This window comes from Pteropus vampyrus, unplaced genomic scaffold (assembly GCF_000151845.1).
Source record: "Pteropus vampyrus isolate Shadow unplaced genomic scaffold, Pvam_2.0 Scaffold243, whole genome shotgun sequence".
Taxonomy (NCBI): domain Eukaryota; kingdom Metazoa; phylum Chordata; class Mammalia; order Chiroptera; family Pteropodidae; genus Pteropus; species Pteropus vampyrus.
Genome location: NW_011889024.1, coordinates 808,057 through 829,947, shown reverse-complemented (window position 1 = coordinate 829,947; position 21,891 = coordinate 808,057). Strand labels below are relative to the sequence as shown.

At 34.7% G+C, this 21,891-nt stretch overlaps 1 protein-coding gene across 2 annotated transcripts in view; it reads right to left on the bottom strand.

Moving 5' to 3' along the window:
- Positions 1 to 3,083: 3,083 nt before the first annotated feature.
- Positions 3,084 to 21,891, bottom strand: part of NAA15 (N(alpha)-acetyltransferase 15, NatA auxiliary subunit) — a 59,475-nt gene continuing 40,667 nt past the window's right edge. Inside the window, exons 14-20 of one of the 2 annotated variants that reach the window (XM_011374294.2) lie at positions 21,672 to 21,885; positions 18,279 to 18,472; positions 13,806 to 13,914; positions 11,752 to 11,850; positions 8,204 to 8,350; positions 7,180 to 7,277; positions 3,084 to 5,843 (exon numbers count right to left, since the gene is read on the bottom strand). In XM_011374294.2, coding sequence (XP_011372596.1) covers positions 5,643 to 5,843; positions 7,180 to 7,277; positions 8,204 to 8,350; positions 11,752 to 11,850; positions 13,806 to 13,914; positions 18,279 to 18,472; positions 21,672 to 21,885 — 1,062 coding nt within the window. In that variant the 3' untranslated portion in view covers positions 3,084 to 5,642. The remainder of the gene's footprint in view (positions 5,844 to 7,179; positions 7,278 to 8,203; positions 8,351 to 11,751; positions 11,851 to 13,805; positions 13,915 to 18,278; positions 18,473 to 21,671; positions 21,886 to 21,891) is intronic. The other variant, XM_011374295.2, reaches the window with a different exon arrangement.

Genomic DNA, 21,891 nt, shown 5'->3' with positions numbered 1-21,891 from the left:
CACTCAGGCCTTACCCCACATCATTTAAATCTTTGCAGAATCTTTGCAGGTGGGCTTGGGCATTGAGGTTTTTGTTTTTTAAAAACAATTCCCCTGGAATTCTAATATACAACCAGGGTTGTTTATGACTTGAAAGGATTCAATTGCCTATCTTATGTAGAGATGATCAGCTGTGGACCACAGCTATTAGTTGTGATGAACACGGACTATAGCTAAAGTGTCTAGAAATAACCATTGCAGATCCCTATGCAGTGCCTCTTTTCTTAAAATGATTAAAAGTGGAGATACTAGGCTGTAGAAAACACAGCCCTCCAGGGGTGTACCAGTCTCCTCATCCATACCGTTTAAAAGATGAAAAACAACTGAGTGGCAATCTTTGTAATCATGTCATTCCACTGGACATGTTACCTGGGTGGTTGGTTGCAAAGGACATGAATGATTAAATTCACTGCCAACTAATGCCACAATGAACAGGCAACTGAGAATAGATGGTCCTCCGGTCATCTGCTTCCTACAAAGCCAATCACAACCATTCCTAACAAACTATAGGAAAAAAAAAACAAAATTAGATGTGAGAAATCCATTCAATATAAAAGATATATATAATGATGTGTGGTATTTTGAGGGAGTTCCTCAAGACCAACAGAGAGGGTCAAGGGGAAGATGAATGGGAATACTCTAAGTCAACAAATAAGGGATAAAAAATTTGTGAGCCTTTGCAGGTGACCTGAAAGTTAATAGTACTTTATTGCTATTTTCTACAATCTGTAGAGCAATATTAATATTTACAGCAAATTTAACAAGAATTTGAATACCTATGTATTGTCCTAGTAACTATATACCTTTATACTAAAATGTACCCAGTGTAAATCCTGAAGATTTTATACATCACATTAGAAATGGATTTACATGAGTCTGAACCAAAGTTAATCATTTAACGTCATACTGTAATTAGACATCTCTCTCAAGTAAAAAGCATCCAAGCAGGTGAATGAAAAATGCTATGTGAAAGCGAATGCTTAAAATAGTGAATAGGCTCCTGAAATAAAAATTTAAGTTATAAAAAAACAAGCAGAGCAGTGTGCTTATTCTTAGGTCCTTTTCAATATCTGAGCAAACAAACAGTATAACGATGCTAGCTGAATGTTTCTGAATATATCTATTACTGTTATTAATGCAGTCAACTTTTTACTGTTAATGAAGGGAAGTAGTATTTAGTATTCCATTGTTCACAACTTAAAGGGAAGGAGCTAAGAAACAGTCCTATTATCTACTTCTTTAAATGGCCTCCTTTTCATTTTTAAAGTTATCAACCAGCAGTTGAAGGCAAATAAGTAGTTCAAAAAATAAGACGAGGTGGTAATTATTCATTATTAATGAAGAAACACCAGAGTTTTGGAAGAACACTTTAGAAAGCCCAGTTTCTATGCCACTTGCAATGAGGCATCAAACACCAGACAATGGACGCAGTAAACTTACAGCACAAGTGGCAGGTTTATAAAAGCCCAATATTAGGAAACCATGGTTGACTGGAAAGTCATCGAATGATATAGAGAGAGGCTTCTTGTTTGTTAGACAATACACAGGTAACTAGGCAGATATAATTATTGGGTCAGAGCCAAAGATGGGATCCAGAAAACTCCTAAAATCTCTTCAGTTCTTTGTTGTTTCTAAATGAGAAGATAATTTGTACTTACTGAGCCAAGTTGAAGATTTAACAACAGCAGAAATCTTTATCTCACAGATAAAAATAATTTCCATCATCAATCATCACCATTAATTTTTCAGTTAGGAAGAATTGTACCAATGTATGAAATAACACAGATCCTTTAAATAGATACAAAGAAAGGCCTGATATAAGAATGTTAAGTACATTATAATCTTGTTAGAGTGCCAAGAATTAACTTTACTTTTCTTACAAGCAGCCTTGAAACAAAATCTATAGTTTTTGGCACATAGAACTGTGTAAAGAGCACTAAAGATTAAGATTCCAAGCTTGTCTCTAGCCAACAATTTAGCAAAAGTTCTGATTTAAATAGTACCAATTTTTTTCTTGGGGTTACCATCCCAAGATGGCATTGCTTCAAAAGCAACTGGACAATCTGAGAGGCTAGAAACCTTTAGACCCTCTTTCCTGCAACATACTGCTCCCATCCCTCTGCCCATTATGTCATCGTAAAAGGGATTATGTCCTGATGGAGGTAGCAGTGTTAAACAGGCTGTAAAACCTCAGCATGCAATACTCTTCTGCTTTACCAAAATAAGAGTGTTTTCTCTAGAACCTCCTGCACATGACCAATACTTTTATTTCAACACCCATCCTGTAAGTTGCACACTGAAAGGTGAAAGTGCAATTCGATAAAGAATATAACCTTTTCCAAAAATGTTTTATTGCTACAAGTTGTGAGATTTCCAACCATCAAAATTGTAATAAAACTTAAGATTTCAGCTCCCTACGGTGCAACGTAGCCATTCCATCAGACTTTGTTTTGGCAGTGGGTTCGGCAAGGTTTACATGATAGCACAATGGGATAAAGAAACTCTTTCTGTAACTTAATGTGGAGCATGAGCTGGAACAGGAGGACCACCTTCCATCTGAAAGGTCGATCTTTCTTTGAATTCTCTTAATAATTTCAAATTTTAAGGCTGGTAATGACTAAGACAAGTATATACCTATCTTGTAAGCAAATCCAACACGTTAACTTGTTACCTTTTTCTAAACAGATACATGTGACAAAATATTCCTAGAAATTGTGCTGAAGACTTCCCTGAATTTAGCACATCCTACCTGAATCTAGATACTTCCCTGGTCTCTTCTTAAATCACAGCTTTCATTTCACAGCTCTAACAACAATACACCATGGAGTACAAACAGTACTGTGAAAAAGAAGGGCCCGGTAAAACCCACGGGATAGCTATTCACTAGTATCGGGACTACTTTTAGTCATGCTATCATAGATCACACTTTATTCTTAAGCAGAATACAGAAAAATGTTGAAAATGTATGATTTGACTGATTAAAGCTGAATAAACTAACCTAGTCAGATTTTAATTTTTAAATGAGAAATGACAAAAGTAGTAAATATGATGAAAAACAAAAAGAACTTTACTTTCCTATGTTAATACAGGTCAAGGGACCCTTTCTTCTCAAAAGGGTTGATAACACCAGTTCTTAGCAATAAACATAAGGCACTTGTTTAGAGTACAACATCGCTGCATTTTCTTTTCCACTTGTTTTTCTAACCCTGTTTTCCCCCCACAGTATCATTTGGAATCAGTAGAGTGAATGAGGCAAATGTGAGATGACCCAGTTGAAACTACTCAGGGCAAAATAGTACAGTACAATGTTTCAGGGGTGATGTCTGGACATAAAGTGGACCCCGTCGAGGTCCTCTGACACCAGACAATGTATCACTATCAAGTAAACCTGAAAGAAAATACAATATTTATTCAATAGTTCCAGTAAAATTGGGTTGGAATACAATATATGTTAGGAATTTAGCTCCTCACAGGTGGCATCTGCATCAAGAGTTCTGAGTACTCGTGAATATTCATTCTAAGACAATCTACATCATTTGAACATTGTCGAGACAAATATGAATTTCATTTCAATATACAGTACAGTTTAAACATGACCCACACACACACCCCTATCACATGGCTTGTGCTGCCTCCAAACAGCTTGGTAGTGGCAGAGGTAGCACTAGTGTCCTTCCCCAATAATAAGAACTCAGTTGCCACTCATAGGAGAAGTTGAAAAAAAGTTGGGGTTTTTTTTGCCATCTGTTAAGATGTTCCTGAGACAGGGCCAGTTAATAAAACGTAACAAAGCACTGGAGTTCAGTCTGTACTTCCCCTACGTCACTGTATCAACAGACTGGGATGTGGAATGCAGGTAATGCACTATGAAAGCTTGAGTTTAACAACTGTTCGGTCAGTAAAAGGATCAGGTCTCCTGAAAATTCCCTTTAGAATATACTTTCTATAAACTAGAAGTACCACAAAAAAGGTCAATTATATACACAACTGAATCATTTTACTTAATCTTATTTGCTCAGATCTTGCAAATGCAACGAGAACCCTGAGCCTGAGGCTAGTTCTCGGTGTATAGGTTTAACATTTTAAGGCTCATTTTCTCAATCAAGATAGCAGTTTTCAGATTCCTTTCAAATTATGAATTACAAATTACATTCATAGTACCTGCTGCCATCCTAGCACTCAATGAACTCTCATACAGGAGCAGCACTACACTTGCATTATGTGATTTCCCTGACACCAGCACCTGGACTGTTCTGAAAGCTCCCATCTGCACTAGCCTTCCAGCATATTACATCGCCTCTGGCTTGCACCTCTGTTTCCACCTGTGTATTTTCACAGAAGCCCAACACAGATTAGTTGAAATATTCACACAACTGTTTTTCAAAACAATTTATTGCATCATATTTGGTACCTTATGTTTGACAACAAAGAGGAAATTACATCTGTAACTGCAGGAAAAAGAAGCTGGTCTGTTATTGAAAAAAAAATCTTGGGCCCTTTAAAAATTACAAAGTCTTGGGCTTGCCTGAAACAACTGAGCAAGAAATATATTCTTAGAAATGTAGGGCTTCAAGTATTACAAACCTGTGACACTGTGGAAAAATTCCAGAGGTATCTAAACTGCAGCACTTTTTTTCTGCATATCGTGAGCAAGGCCTGCTGAGGTTTTTAACTATTAGTCTCTTGATCGGTCCTAGAATGGTAGTCAGGAGTTCTGCTCTTTAATTTCAAGCCATGGTAGATTTTCTTTTTTCACTCTTAGGTGAAAAAATTCATGCTTGCTAATTAGTTGGTGCCACATCACAGTGCGTTTGGTTCTTGCATTACAGTTTTAACAAGTTTGGCCAAAACAATGCTAAAAGGTTTGCATTGTTATTTTAATTCTTCAAGTTTTCGTTAAAATTAAGATTGTTCCAACTGGGTTCCTTCGGTTAAAAACTGTGGTACAAGAACACCAAACCGATCATGTACAGTGAATTTTGGAAACACAATAAGCGTATTGAACACCCTCTAGGCTTCTGAGAATTGTTTGGTATCTATATATCCCAGCGTCTACAACATCGAGCAGCTGTTGTAGGTTTCTCTGTAAATAGTGATTCACATTTGCAAACTTCCTATGGCCAGAATCAACCCCGTAACAAAACCAGTCAGATGCTAAAGCCCCAACAACTCTTTGTGCTCAGTGAAAGAATCCAGTGCTAAAACAGCATTTATGCTGTCTGAGATATAGTAAAATCTCACAAGACAAATTTAAAGTAATATTTCTGCCACACACCTGCTTTGTTAGCTGTAACGGCCTCCAGATTTTATATAAATTAGTTTAAAAACATGGGTGGGTAGGTAGGAATAGGATATGATATCTTTTTTTTAACCCCTCAATTTTAGCAGCTTTTAATGTTTTAAGAAACTGAACCTATATCCTGTAATATGTTAGATATTTTATATATACTTTTTCAGCAGGATAAAAAACGTAAAACTATTTGAAGGCAAGAACATTTACTCTTCTCATTCTGTGTAAGTCAGAGCAATGCAGCAGGTGCGTGACAAAAATATTATACACTAGATATGGTCCAAAGTCATTCCATTTGCTTGTTTAATGATGTTCAAATTTCATTGGCCAGTTCTTCAGTTTCTGCAGAACTATCTCCATTAACTGTGATCTTCATATCCTCTTCATATCCAGGAGGCATGAAAGCCAAAGCATAAGGGAAAAGCTTATGACAATTTGCTCTATAAACTTCAGCAGCTTCTTTACAGTCTCCTAGGCTACCATCACACAAGGCTTCTAATACCTCCATACAAGTCTAAAGGAAGAAAAAAGGCCATGTTATAACTTGTCCAAAAAAAAAGTTTTACTCTAAATTAGACATTTTGTTAACAACAGATTTCTGAAAATGAGGCCAATGTACATATTTAGTTTTGTTTAATATAAACAAAAGTGTTTACTCCCACATATATATTCCATCAGAGTTAGTTTCCTCAGAATTGCAGGGTTTGTATAAAAGATGAATGTATAAGCGGGGCCAGGACTAAGGCTGAGCAAGCAAGGTGTGTTAAGGTGCCACATTTAAAGAGACGTCCATTTTCAGCAAATGCTGGCCCCGAGACGGCAACCTTGCCTCAGCCTAGCCTGGCCCTGTATATAAATGTCAAATTTTACATACCGATGTCAATTACTGCACTTAAGCATTTTAACTTTTTTTAGAGGCTTAGAGCCAGTTGGCAAAATCAAACATTGTTTTTCAACCTTGTATTCAAACTAAAGAGAACTTAAGTTATGTTCAATAACTAAGCAGGAAAGAGTTTCAAACACAAAGGGCATAGACGCAAAAAATTTTTCTTCATGAAAACTGATAATTCTTTTAACCAAATCCCTAAGTAGGTCTGCTTCTTATTATTTCTAAATGATTCACGTTGACTGCATTCATCATGTTTTCCTTCTTTATCTTGTTTCACTTGGAAAGCACTAGGTAGTTTCCAGATATATGATACCCTAACAAGCTTTGCCAGTCTAGAAAGGTTCTGACCTAAATGATGCATTAATTAGCAACCAATGAGTCAATTTTTTCTTAAAGATATTTCCTTCATTTGCTAGTAAAGGAAATATTTAACTGTCTTTCAGCAAGTGATTTTTAATCTGCTTGATCAACATACAACATAGCTGTCCTTTTTCAGTCTAAACTAAAAACTATATTTTGCAACATACCCATATTATCTTTGAATCTACTTAATCTCATGTTATATTACAAGATATAAAATGAGTATTTAAATTCAACCCCTGGTAAATAAATCTTAAATATGTTAGAATCTTCAATGAGACCACTGCTTGCTCAGAAATGCAGATATGAATTGAAATCCAAAATTAACCATGGCATGTGTATACGACTGTACTAAAACACTTTTTAAAAAATTACTGTAAGTAAGAGATGTGAAACTAGTTATTAAATGCCAAGTAGCCCACTGTGCATGTGTGCACACACACAGTAAGATAAGGTTAAGTTTTTGACATGGATTCATAATGGTTTGGAGAACAATATGCGTAAGTAATAAAAATTATTAGGTGAAAACTGTTCTCTTGATAAAAAGAGGAACAAATAGTAGTCAGGTACGCTAACAGAGAGATTATGAAAAACCCTTTACCTGGAGGTTTCTGTTAGTGAGGGATTCGTCAAGTGTTGTTGCCAACTCTATAGCTCGCTTCTGACTAGAAGGATCTAAATAATATACCATTTTGGCAGCTAAATGAGAAAGAAAAAGGAAATGTGTTTTATTTCAAGGTAAAACCAGCATCTTATCCTCCATCCATTCAAATATAAAATGCAAGGTATATGTGCACACACAGTGTGGCATCTTATTAGAAAAATGAGAATAGCCATATGAAACACTGTTATTTAAAAAAATTATTCTGAGAGAGTGGACCAGAAATCGCCTCACTACCCAAACTAGGAGAATGATTAAGGTTAAGAGAGACTATGACAGAATGCAAATATTCTATCTTTGTGTAGCGGAATGAACCATGGAGAGAGTTTTCTTTCTAAAATGAGCGTAATTTGGAGTTGAGGGGAATACCCGACCTTGATGGTATGAGCCAAAAAGCTGAATTTGGAATTCCACAAAGGCATATGAAGCGGCCAGGTTTCTTAGCCAGGCATTTTAAAGCACCCTACTAAAGCACTACCAACATGACCTCATCGAGTCCGGACTCTGGCTGACTAGCACAGACTCTTGCCAGATGACCCTTGCCAGTTATATGGTTTCAAGTGTTTAGCATTGTCAAGTTTGATATCTTACATCATAAGCATGAGAAAAGGAAGATGATGGTCACATCCGAGTGAATTTTAAGAACACGTTGATGGGAGAAATAAAAAGTACCTCCTTCACAATTTAGCTATATAATGTAGAGCTAAATTCAGTTACGCCTGCTTCTTCGTAATGCCTTTGCTGAATCAGGAAAAACTACTGACCATGATGCAGAGTAATAATTTTGTTTTAAGAACTGTAGAAATGTATAGGAAACATTTAAGCTGCCTGTTTTCATGAATTAAAATGTGACATATACACATTGCCTCTTTCATGTGACAAATGTGTAACCTTGTCACTGATTCATTAAAAAAAAATGAAGTTGTGTTAGGAGGCTAAAACAAGGACAAAATAAAGTGATTACCTGATAATCTGTGTGGCAATGAATCAGAATTCCTTTTCAGAAAAGTTTCATTAAAATTCTTTGGATTCGTTGCTCCAAAAAGACGATTCATTTCTTGTTTTAATACTGTTCTAACTGTATCAGGTAAATCTTTACTTTCACATACTGCTAAACAAAAACAAATTATTAGCAGTTAGAAACTCTGATAAAGTTTGTGGAAGTTAAAAAATTATCTACTTGATGAGGCCAATGAAACAAAGCAATCTGATATACAAAGACTAGACAAACCTACTGATAATTTGACAATTAAAGAGCTTACCTATATAAATTTAAAAAATGTGTGTCAGCAGAGCAATCTGACTTTCTAAAGGCACTCAAAGACATTTCATTGACAGATGATTCATTTCCAGAAAAGAACAGAAGGCAAAATAGATGATGAAAGATGTATTTCCACAGCCTTCTACATCTCTCGGGGTTGCCTTCTATCAATTTTAAAGGGAGTCTGTGAAGCAGGGGCTTGACAGCACCTACCTGGTAAGTAAATGTCACAGCAAATATGTAGTGCTGAAGACAAGAGAATTTTTCTCAACATCTCCATCTTCTTCAATACCCAAGTAAGGCATTACAAATTTATCCACATTAAAAGAAAATATGTTGACCATATTTTCAGGGGCTATGTGAACTGAGCTATCGCTATATAATAAACTGCAGAGGACCACCAAAGTAGTTTTCTATAATGAATATGCTGTAATCTTCATATTCCCAGGCCCTGGGATTTGGAAATGGAAAAACTAACCCCCACCTCTCTGGACTGAATCCAAGTTGTGCTTTGTTTCACTGCAGGCACACCTCAGACACACTGCAGGTTGTGTTCCAGACCACCGCAATAAAGCGAATATCACAATAAAGCAAGTCGCACAAAATTTTTGGTTTCCCGGTGCATATGAAAGTTATGTTTACACAATAGCCTATTAGGTGTGCAATGCATTATGTCTTAAAAAACAATGTACATACCTTAATTAAAATTACTTTATTGGTAAAAATGCTAACCTTTATCAGAGCCTGTTGGGAAAATGGTGGATATATTTCTCAAAGCAGGGTTGCACAAACCTTCAATTTGTAAAAACTGCAATATCTGCAAAGTGCAGTAAATCAAGTACAATAAAATGAGGTGTGCCTGTTTTATTTTGGTATAGAGAGACAGTCTGAAGCTTTGAGACAGACAGACCTGGGTATGAATCTAGGCTTGGACAAAGCATAACCTCTCCGAACCTATTTCTTGATCTATAAAAAAATTGATCACGGTAAGGAAAAGCTAAGTTTAAAATAGCTAATTATATAATAGATATTCAATAAATTGTAGTTATTATTTTTGTCATAGATTAAAAACATAAATAGATTTTCTTTATGGTTAGAACTATGGTGGTGGCTTTCAAACTGCCTACAACAAAGTATTTTGTACCCTGATGCCTATGTGTCCTTTATATATCACTTATTATGTGAAGCAAAAGTTTCATAGAACACTGATCCTTACTTTGTGCAATGCATACTGGTATTTTCTACTCTGTTTTTATTTTATATTTTTAATGCCGTAATGACCCACTAAATTGCTTTCACTCTCTTACCAACGGATCACTACCTTAAGTTTAAAAAATACTGAACTCTTGAGTAGTAAATATCCACATGAAATATTTTATATATAATTAGTAACGGAATAATCGATTGATATGCCCTCTGATGATTAAACATTTCTTCTATCATTCTACAGAATTGGGTGGTTCAAAAACGAACTATTAAAGAATTTAGCTTAACCTCCATTATGACTGTACTTTCACCTTGGTTTAAAAAAATCCTGTGGGATATAACAAAGATGCCCCGTCTTGTGTCTCTGCAGTAAGTAAATACTTTTTCTTATCAAAACTAGTGAGCAGTCTACTCAACTTTCTGAAGACTTTCTGAAGATACAGTGGGTCTTTATCACTACAAATTATCACTGCTTTCATTGCCTAAATTTAGTCAAAATAAGGATCACTGCATAAATCTCTTTCTGGTGTCAGCTGAACACCTGGAGCAGTGGGGATAGCTAACATGGACATTTAATCATTCTAACTCTTATGTCAGGACCACTCTGCCTTTCTTCCTCTAAAGTCCACGAGCATTTTAATTTTCTGAAACAAGTCGCAAGAACATAATCATGTTCATCAAGCCACAAAGTCATTACAGGCAAATACACTTCGAAATGCTACTTTTAATGCATATTTCAAAGCAAAGTCTCTAACTCCATAGCATTTATATGTATTACTTTACTACCTTTCAGGAAAGAATTAATTGTATAAAAATAAAGTAGGCACATTACTTTTGAAAATAGTTTTAAGTGCACTCCATCCTGAGAATGGATTAAAATTATTTCTAGCCTTAATTTTCTGATGATTTCAAAGTGTTTTTAATACCGAGACTAAAAAAAATTTTTATTTTCTTTAAAGAAAGCAATTCTTTCTTCTATTTTCTATGTGATTACATTTATTACATTTTGAATTTAAAAGGATTGAGAAAAAATATATCTATGATTATTTCTATAACAGAAGTTATTTCTTTGACAAACATAATTTAAATAAGGCTTTACTTTTTCTTAGAAGACAAAAAAAATGTTCCTAATTGAGACAATTTAGTAATTTTCAAGACAATGACTAAAATGCCTAGTTTAATCTCATTATTTTTATATAATGTATGGATTCATATGGGGCTAGATATTTAGCAATGAGATAGCTGATTTAATAGTATTTCTAAATTCTGCAAGTTGTTCTATTAAAAATTCAATTCCTCCTTCTCCAGTCACTTAAAAATCAAAATGACAACAATAATAACAACACTACTTGACCAAGGGAGTACTTTCAATTTAAAGCTTTTGTAGTAGAAAGAACAATATGAAGACTGGGCTCTCATCCCTGCTTCACTACTAATTATCTATGTTACCTTGAATAAGTAATTTAATCTTTAAAGGTCACCAAATTCTTAACTATAAAACAAGAGATAATTAACATAAAATCTCACCTTTCATTTTCTAAAACTCTGTAGTTCTACTTCACATTAAACCTAACGTACAGAATTTTATGGTCAAAGTATTTGAAAAGTATAACAATGGTTTTAAAGTTCTTTTTAACCTATATTTAGCAATGAAAATTTTATGACTCAAAAGAATTATGCTAAAGACAGATAAATAAGGAGATAACCTGTCAATTTCAAAGAGATTCTTCAATTTTAGAACAATTTATTAAAAATGTTAACATAAAATATGATTCAAAACTTCAACTTACATGTAACTTCTTAGAAACAGAAACAAAGGTGATTCTCAAATATCTGGACTGAATAATTCTATGTCAAAACTATAACTTTTTTAGCCTTAAAATAAAGAACTTCAACACAAAGAAAACAATGCCTTTTCCCTCCGCTAATTTAATATGCAACAGCTTAAAATGACTGAGTTTATGATAAACTTGTACTGATCACTTTATACAGTCACTATCAACTACTGCAATCAAATACTTAAGTAATGGAAAACAAAAACATACCAGTACTAAAGAGTCGAATCATACACTCATGAAGCCAGGGATGACTAGAATCAATAGCAAATGCCCTCTTTACTGATTGTAGCATCAAAAGAAACTTTTCTATAAAAAGAAAAAGTAAGATATACTTTGATCATTTGATAAAATAAGATGCCCTCCTTTGGAGGACTACGACCTTACAAATAGAAAAACTAATTTATAGTCAATCACATCTGAACTACAACATATGACTGAAGCAAATGATTTCCTCAGATTAGCCAATGTTTTCCACACAACATTCTTGAAAAAAGCTTTTATGTATAAAAAAATTTAGACAGCATTTAACAATAATTGAACCATACCATATAAACAAAGAAACAAATTTGAAGCTATTTCATTTCCTAACCTCCTTTAATCAAAACAAAGGGATTTCCTCCACTACTTAGAAAACATCATTCTTTATGCTTACAACTACCTCTTTTCTTGTGTTTTGTGACATGTGAAATGGTTTGCATTCTACCTGACTGTTTCTCCCGTGTCAATCCCTGGCTCCTCTTCCCCCTCAAAAGGTTAAGAGTTTCAGTCATTTTCTAATCTCTCTCTATGCCATTTCCCCATTCACAACCCCCACGTTTCCCAAGCTTCAGCAATGATCTGTTGCACTGGAATTTGCACCAGAATACTCACCATACTTCCGTTCCTTATCTATGACCACCTCTTTGTTAAGACTTCCCTAATTTGGTCCTGTTCTCCAAATATTAAAATTCAAAACCCCAGGCTCCCCTGACATTTCTAGTTCCCTTATCCCCAATATTCAGAAAGCTAAAGTACTGCCACCCCTTGTCACCATCTGACTCTCCTGCAGTGGATTCTCACTGCTGGAGGGCCTTTCAGAGGTCAGAATACGGCCAAGAGGCTGACTCATTGGAATTTAGATTGTTCTTCCCCACTTTAGGTAGAACAGCTTTTGTATTTTATACTTTGGAATTGATTTAAGAGTATCTGTTTAAAAGGGAGCTGTAGTAACTGTTAAAAGTTTTAAATTACTGGACTATTTATTAAATTTATTTTCCAAATTATAAAATATAATCACTGTGCAAAATAGAAAATATTTTAATCATGCAAATTCCACAAAGAGTCATCTGTTATCTTTTGATCTATTTCTTCCCCGCCCCTTTCCTATTTTATATGCCTATATAAATATCTTATTAAAATTAAAATCAAACCATAGTTTAGTTTTCGGTTCTATTTTCAAACAATGTTATATGGCAACCTTTTCCCAAGATTATAAATTACTTTCGATAAACATGATTTTTTAATACATACTCTATGAAGGTACCATTTTATTCAATATCTTTTCATACAGTTATACTGTTTGGAGCAACACCTTCTGTCGGATCTGATTAACCAGCTTCTCTTCCCTTTAATATGCATCACCTTAATGATAAACTTTTTTTCTTAATGAACCACTTGGATTACATCAGTTCAACACCATAAAATCTTCTTAGTATCTACTATATATAGTCTAAGCATTCTAAACCTGAGAACCAAGACCCTTCATTTGTATTTCACTTAGCTCAGGCAATACAGCCAACCTCAACATTATTTACACACTTATATTATCTTAACAAAGTCTTCTCCCTTCTATGCATCTTTTCTTTTAGAAATATGATCAATCCTTCGAGATGTATTTCAAGCATCACATCTTCTATTTTTAATAAAAGCTAATAATAGCTAACATTTATTAAATACTTACTGTGTAGCAGCAGACACTATTCTAAGCTCTATATGTATTAACTAATTTTATACACATATGTACATGGTAGTTATTATATCTGACCTTAATCCTAGTTATGTATGCACATCTGCTACTGATTTTAATGTCCTAGAATAAATAATTGTATCATTGTATCTTCCCCCAACATTTTATGCATAGCAGGCATTTCTGTGAGGAAGCTGAACTGGCATTTGCTTTAAAAAATTCTACTACAGTGGTGAGGCTATCGGACTTGGGAGACTACACCTAAGAAGAAATACAGTGATCAATTTTTCAGGGCCACTATATCCTAATTGCCTACCTTTCCTAAAGTAAATCTCAAAGGCAAAAAGATGAGTTTCTATCTTGTTCTTCACCAAGTTCTTCAACGGTGTTAAAAATTTAATAGCTTCTTCCAATGGAGTTTCAACCTAACAAAAATAAAAGATATTATACAAATGGAAGCAAGACTGAGGGGGAGGGGAGTGATGTTACTCTTTCTATTAAAAACACTTTGTTTTTGGTAAAAATCACTTACCCATCACCCAGAAAACTGTCATATTTTAAATTCCCATAATCTAAAAAAAGGGGATTCTGAACTTCATAATTCTTCACTGGTTTTTAACCATGAAGATTACATTATCTCTGGGTATAAACTATCCAACAAGTAAAAAAGAAGATAAAATAGAACCAGAGAAAGAAGACAGTAAGAAAGACAGGTAAGATAACCATTGGGGGGGAGAGGGAGGATGGGCATGGGACAGGACAAAGGGGAGATGTAAAATAGGATGAAAAAGGGTAAGAAGAAAACTGTAGAGAACATTACAGAATGAGTGAATGTTCTTTTTAAATTCAAAGTGAAGTATAATCAAGCTATTATAAAAAATAGTACAATATCCACTCTGTCTTGCTTTGTTCCACTACAAATTCTACAGAAATCCATATTATTCAAATGCCATAGTAAGGGTGAGATGGCATTTGAAAAGATTTATGTTTACAGAACTGTCTCTACCACCTTTTATTAATTATACAAGTGTCAAATAAATTACATACTTGTAATCATTACTGGGCAGGTATAATGTTTATTATATAACTGTGCTGTTATACTCCTTCACTGAGTACCGAGACAAGACTTCTCTGTAGACTGGGGTGAGGGTGGAAACACCACCACATTTATCAGAAGGGCACTATAACATCTGGTTTCTCTATCTGCCTCCTCTCATCATAGAGGCAGTAACAATTCATCCTCAATGGAATGTAGGTTTACCCTGTCTGCCCAATATGCGTCTGCCAGTACAGTAATTGTAGTTTTACCAACAGAGACTGACCAAGGATATTATTTCATAGCATTAAAAGAAAAAAAAAAAAGTTAAGCAATAAAGTGATCTGTATGGAATTTATCTTATATTGTACTGGCATGAAAAGTAGCTGGCATTACTCTGAAGGATACATGCTCTAAAGGAGAAATCAATATATGGCACTGTCACTCTAACAGCTGTAGATACCAAGAGATAGAGGAGGGAATGGGCCCTCATAAGTACGCCTTTCTCACACATCTCTAAATATTTTACTTCTTATTTCCATGACTCTAAGTTGTTCTACTGTGTTGCAATTTGTGGTATACGTGGGAGAAAACGTCTACAAGGGAAAGGTAAAGAAATGGAAACTGAATTGTCACCTGTCTACATCAAGCTTTTCATGTCTCTGGGGTATAGACTGAATGAGGGTCACTTAGATATGGCTGCTATTACAAAGTGAAAACAACAAGGAATATAGGTAAACTGAATCAACACAAGCATTATACTAACTGAAATAAAATATTTGAACTTGGAAGAGAAAACAGAAAGATCAACTGTCTGCAACCATATTAATGAGAACGTATGCCCCCAAAGGAGATCCGGATCTGCTGTCCCCACATGTTCCTGTGTGCCTGTTTGTGTGCCTCTCATAGGTAAGGTTTTATGAGGGTAAATCTAAGTGTTTAAAGGTACGTTCATAAGCACAAAAGTTAACTACATCCTGCATTTACATATGCATAAGGCAGAACAGGGCTTTATACATATAAAAGCATATAAACAGGGATGAGGTTCCAAAATCGGTGAAGATAAAAAAAAAAAAAGGAATAAGAAAAAAGAATATCAAAACTACCCTTGAAAATCCCTGAAGTTGTAAAGACAGTTATATAGACAGATATGAATATATATCACTAATTTACATTACATATATGAAAAACATATATTTAAGTACCAAAATCATAACCACTGTAGCAAAATGTTCACACTGTGAAAGGCACACGAGAACTGAGATGGACTAATCGGGAGTCATACCTCCTCCACCTCATACTCAGCTGGGCTCCTATGTTCACCAAGTGGAGTAATGGGCAGGATTACCAGTGTTACGCATACTCTTTTCTGTCTTTCTCAAAAAACGAATTACATCCAATCTTGAAGATCTGAATTTACTTAAGTTAAATAAATGTAGAATGGAATTATATTGCATTAATGAGCAATATAAGATATCTGCAAGAGCAGTTTTGAGCATATTAATTTATAAACTCACCTGCCTGAAATCTAATCTGTGTTAAGATATGTTGCGTAGGAGCATATCTCCCTATACTCCCAGCATAGCAACACAAAGTTTAAAACTATTAAAACCTACACAGACAGAATACTAAAGACTCATTACCCTTGACAAGGAATGTGTGTGTGCACACTATAGGAAAAAAACCAACTGAGATGACTGCTAACTGAAGGCAAGGAGGAACACAGGATGGGTGGTGCATGAAGGAACTCATAAATACCAACTATTGCCTCGTGGTAAGTTAGAAAAACAAGCAGTACGGCATTCCACTAAGACTTCAGAACTTATACTCAGTCAATTGAGTATTAAACTCACTAACTAAACCTTGCCCTGTTTTCTTTTTCTCCTTGTTAACTGGAATTACTTCTAACTTAACAATGCTCTTATTTATGTTATACATATTATGACTATATTCGTAGTTGTAATGTCTCCAGAACTAGAGACATTAAATTTATCATTTATCGCATGGAAGAATCCTGAAATATAGGATCAAAAAAAAGCAAGTATAGATTGTAGACCCAAACATGGCAGGCAGCTTTTCAAATGGCCTACGATGCCACCCCTGGTTATGATGGCCTGGTGTGATTTGGCATTGCTGCCCCACTGAGGATACGGGTAACTGGGTGCTCCTAGATGGGCGCATCTTGGAGCAGCTATCCTAGGAAGAGAAGGTTATTACATGCCTAATAAGGAAGAACAGCACATACTGAAGAGCAGTCCTTAAACCAGGTGTCTTCCACTAGGCTCCTTCCAAGTAAAGCACTTTCGGTAGGTATTACGTTGAGACTCTTCAACCCTCTAGCTAACATTAGCCATTCTAGGCTAGACACAAGGAAAACCCAATAGTCTATAACGAAGCCTGGTATAAGAATTCTGCTTGGTGGGGGTACTCTTTATTAGACAGTGCCTACACAATCCAAAAAGATCCTCTCTTTATGAACTATAAGACATGAAGAGTTACAAAGAAAAAATCATTAAGGAAAGTCATGGGGTAGAGAGAAAGTCATGGGTAGAAAGAATAATAGTGGCAGGCAGTCAGTTATGGTGGTAAAAGTTGTAGTGATAAGGAAGCGAGGCATAAAGATGCGAAGTCCCTGAAGTTAATACTACCCCTGAATAACTGCAATTATCTGTGAGGCCTTAAGGTCAATTTTCAGTGCTTACTCACTTCCCTGTATAGTCTTCCAATAAACTCCCAAAACAATAAAAGGGTACTACTATCTTCATTTCTAGAAAATATATAGTTATTTGTGAAAATATGTCAATATGGTCCTGTGAAATCCAAGCTAGATTTCTCCATGGTTCTTAACAAGCGAGAATGAGATACTACTATCTGCTCTGATATAATTCTAAAATGATTTTCCAACTCTATTTGTTATGTATTAAAATTTTCCTTAGTTATAAAGCAATCAACGATTTTTGAATTTTTAGCTGCCAGTGAAGCTAAAACTGAACCCTAGGGCAATGTGCTTATTACTATATTGCTTTAGCATAATAAATTATGCAGTTATTTTCACAGGGAATAGAAGGATGCCAAAGGCCAGAAGAAAAAGTACATAAGTATGTTATTAATCAAACCAGTTCATGTGACAATGAATAACTTGGTTTCAGCTTAACGGTTTAAAACGGCAGATAAGATCTTGGCTTGGGGGAAAATATTTAGGGACTTTTAAAATATTAGGTTCAAAAAGCAATGTCCAGTGAAGAAATGTTGTAAATTGATAACATGGGTCAGAAATACATATATAAAACTCACTCTTTAACAAGTGAGTCTGAATATAAAAACTTGCATGTTATCACTTATGACATTACATTCTTTACATACATATTTTCTCTCATCCTAACATCTCTGCCTAGTAAGGATTTTTCCTAGTCCCATTTTATAGATGAGAAAAACATCAGAGAGGTTAAACAAAGTGTCCAAGACACACAGTGAAGTGTAAGAGCTGACATGTGGACCCAGATCAGAATGACTCAAAAGCCAAAACTATCCTACACCACACTAGATTACTCTAGATCTAGATCATTATTCCGAGTTTCAAAAGAGAAATATAATCGGGAGTGGGGTGGGGTGGGGAGAATCAAAGATAGAAGCCTAAAATTAGAATGACTTTTTGCTCTAAAATCTATCAAAGTGGTTGAATAAAACAGTAGAAAATGACAATAGCTGGTCATGAAATCTCACTCAATTGTGCTAAATACTATTACGAAGTACCTTGGCCAGTTTCTCAGGAATAAGTTCTTCTTTTGGACCTCCAATTTCCTCATCATCGTCATCCTTCTTCTTTTTCTGATTTCTCTGCTGCTTTTCTTTTTCTGCATTTTTTTTCTCTTCTTCTATCTGGGCTTTCTTTTGAGCTCTTCTCTGCTTATTACGTAGCTTCTTTAGTTCTTTGTCAGACATGTTTGCTGTAGGCAGTAAGTGTTAATGAAATTATAAGCATGTTAATCAGATTAATAACGATCAATTACTACTACTTAATATTACCATACAAATTTCCATAAAAACATTACATTATAAATGTTCACATGCCAATGTGTACCTAGCCTTTTAACAATTCCACATTTGATAGAGAGCACAGTATCCTCTTCCGAAAAAATGTTTCAAAGCAGGTGGAGACCTGGTGTTGCAACCACAGCAAAGCATAAAAGCACATGAGTTCCTAGAGCAATATTAAACTACTTGCAATTCTAGGGCTATAACAAGCTGTTTTGTACCTCTATGGCTTTGGACTATGTTTTCTCTTAGTTATGCCTTCCCTGACCTTGTCAAAGTTATTTATTCTCCAGTCAGTGCTGCCACTATGCCTTATACATTTTGCTTGTCACAATATTTGATGTACAAATCTGCTTCTCTTTTATACTCTGAGCTCCTTTGTGGAAAAGATCATGTCTTACTTGTAATTTTTGTATTAATAGGGGCCATCTCAGCAGTATACCAAAACACAGAGAAAACACTAAATATTCGTTGATGGAATAATGAATAACTACCTGGTAAAGTAAAAATCTGACACTGAAAATTAATAACACCCCTTGAGGTACAAACTGTGGAATGTCTCAAAAGACGGGCTGGAAATCTTTCACTATATGTTAGAACAAGACACCATGACCACAACCCACCACGTGACTTTTTCAGAGCTTAGTTCGTGATAAAGGTGGCATTTTAAAGGAGGGGGGAATATGAAGACCTAGTCAATAAATACTGTTGAAGAGTTAGCAACTGCTAACTGTGGGTAAAAAAAGCTACCTTCCACCACACATCACATATAAAAATCAATTCCAGATGATTAAATAGCCAAGTGTAAATATAACAAACCAAATATTATAGAAGATATTTATAAATGTTTTAAATTTTTAAGTAGAAAAGCCTTTCTAAGCAAGACTCAGAGCCATTAAAGACTAAATTTTGTCTCGTAAAAACTAAAACTGTTACATAATGAAAGATACCCACCATAAATAAAAGTAAGACCTAGACAACAGGAAGAAAATATAAGCAATATACAAACAAGGATTAGAGTTGTGAACATGTGCAGAACTCCTATGAATCAAGAAGTTTAAAGATAAAATGGGCAAAAGATATAAACAGCCCAATCACAGAAGAAACTCTAAAGCCACATAAAAACATTTACAGCTGTTCCATTCTTAAAAATCTAGGAATTATAAATTAGATATTTTCCCCAAAATAACAAAAAATAAAGAATGGGTAAATTTCAGTGTTAGCAATGAAGTAAAATAAAAGACAATTTCAATATAGTGTTGGTGGCAATAAAAACTGATAAACCTTTAATGGAAAGCAATTTGACACTATTTCAAATTCTCTTTGACTCAGTAATTTCCACTTGTAACAACCGATGCTAAATAAATATGTGCATAATGATTTACTACAATTCTGTAATGGTAGAAAAAGAAATCCACATAGATTCCTACATAGCCATTAAAATGACTAATGATTACAATAAGCTGTATCCAGACATGAAGCAATACTATGAAAATGAAAAAAGTGGAAGCTGCAGAACACTAGATATGTTATCATCTCACTTATGGGCTTTAAAAAATTAAACAAAGGAAAACCAAACAATACAGAGAACCACCTTGAAATGTGTGTATGAAGTATACACACATATAACTGAAAATTATAATTATGCACAAAGGAAACTGGGTAAGTAAAAAGTGAATGGATCACCATACATGTGACTCCCTTGGGAAAAAAAAAATAAAAAAATGAATGGGGATTTTTCACATTTGCTAGGTATATTTCTGAATTGTTTCAACTTAGTATAGAGTTAATTTTATTTGTAAAATCTGAAGTACAAATAATACACAGGAGGAAAGCAGGAAGAGTGAACAAAAAGGTAAACAAAAGAAGCCAGAGGAGTTCAGCTCTCAGCTTCCACTGTAAATTGTCCTGTAGAATGTAGAATCTTATTGACATTTTCCTTCTACTTGAAGAATCAACAAGAGGTAGAAAGAAATTCAAGTAAACTCTGTACAAGGGATTCAATGTGTGGGCTTTGAAAGTTCTAAACTGTACTTGGCTAACAAAAAGTAAAATTTTATAACAAATTAAAAACAGAATGCAAAGGTCCTGAGTAGGAGGAAGATACACAAAGCAATTGACCATAACCTAGAAAGAGGAATTTAGGGCTAAAGAAAAAAATCTGACACATTTTATGCCTCAACTCTTGTAACATTTTTGCCATGAATAAGTCACAAAATATTTAGATGTACAATTTATATCCTTCTACATGCCTAAATCAATTTCATTTTGAGATCCTTTCCCAAATAATTACCTAAGGAAAACTCCTCCCCACACACCCTGACATCCATCTATACAAATGGCATGTTAAAAAGTGATCAAATGATTAGTTACTGGGCAATTTTACTAGCTTAATTCCAAGCTGGCTTTTAATGTTCAGGCAATAGTCATTTTTTAGTAGGTTGATTAAAAATCACCTTTAAAGAGAGAAATACTAGATATACTGACAGCCAACATTAATGTAAAGTGCCAACACTAATTATATAGTTAGCAATTTATAGTATTGTAGCTAGCAATTTATAGTACTGGGTAAACCATTTATTAAATATAAACCTCATGAAATTCAATTTCTTAAAAGCTAATGCTCAGTTACGAATTAAATTCTTACTTAACTTTTGAAGCATAATCAGTATTTTTCTTTTGTTGCTTAAAGAAATTCACAAAAAATGACCATGATCATTTTCTAAGTATGATGTGCACAGTCATCCCTCTGTATCCTCGGGGAATCAGTTCCAGGATCCCTGTAGATACCCAAATTTGTGGATGCTAAAGCTCCTTATATAAAATGGCATAGTATTTGCATATAACCTAGATGTGCATATAGGCTACACATCACTTCATTTGCATGGATTCAGTATAGTGCTCAGCATATGGCAAATTCAAGTTTTACTTTTTGGAACTTTCTAGGATCCACAGTTGGTTGAATCCACAGATGCAAAACTCACAGATGTAAAGGGCCAACTATAATATCTTCCCACAAGATGCTTAACAAAAAGCTCGGGAAAAACCTACATTACACACAAACATAAACAGACATACACACACCATAACAAACAAATCTGTTTATTATACCTGTATCAGCTTCGTGTTCTTTATTCTCATCTGTAAGGGGGTTGTCATGAAGCTTCAAGTAGATCTCGATAGCAATTCTTGCTGCCTTGAAGTAAAATGGATGCTGTCGAAGTACATCTTCTAGTTTTAATAAGTCCACATATGATCTAAGTGTAATCTTCCTCATACAGTATGTATGAAAGTCAAACTGGTCATCAGTGATTTCTATAAAATGCTAACA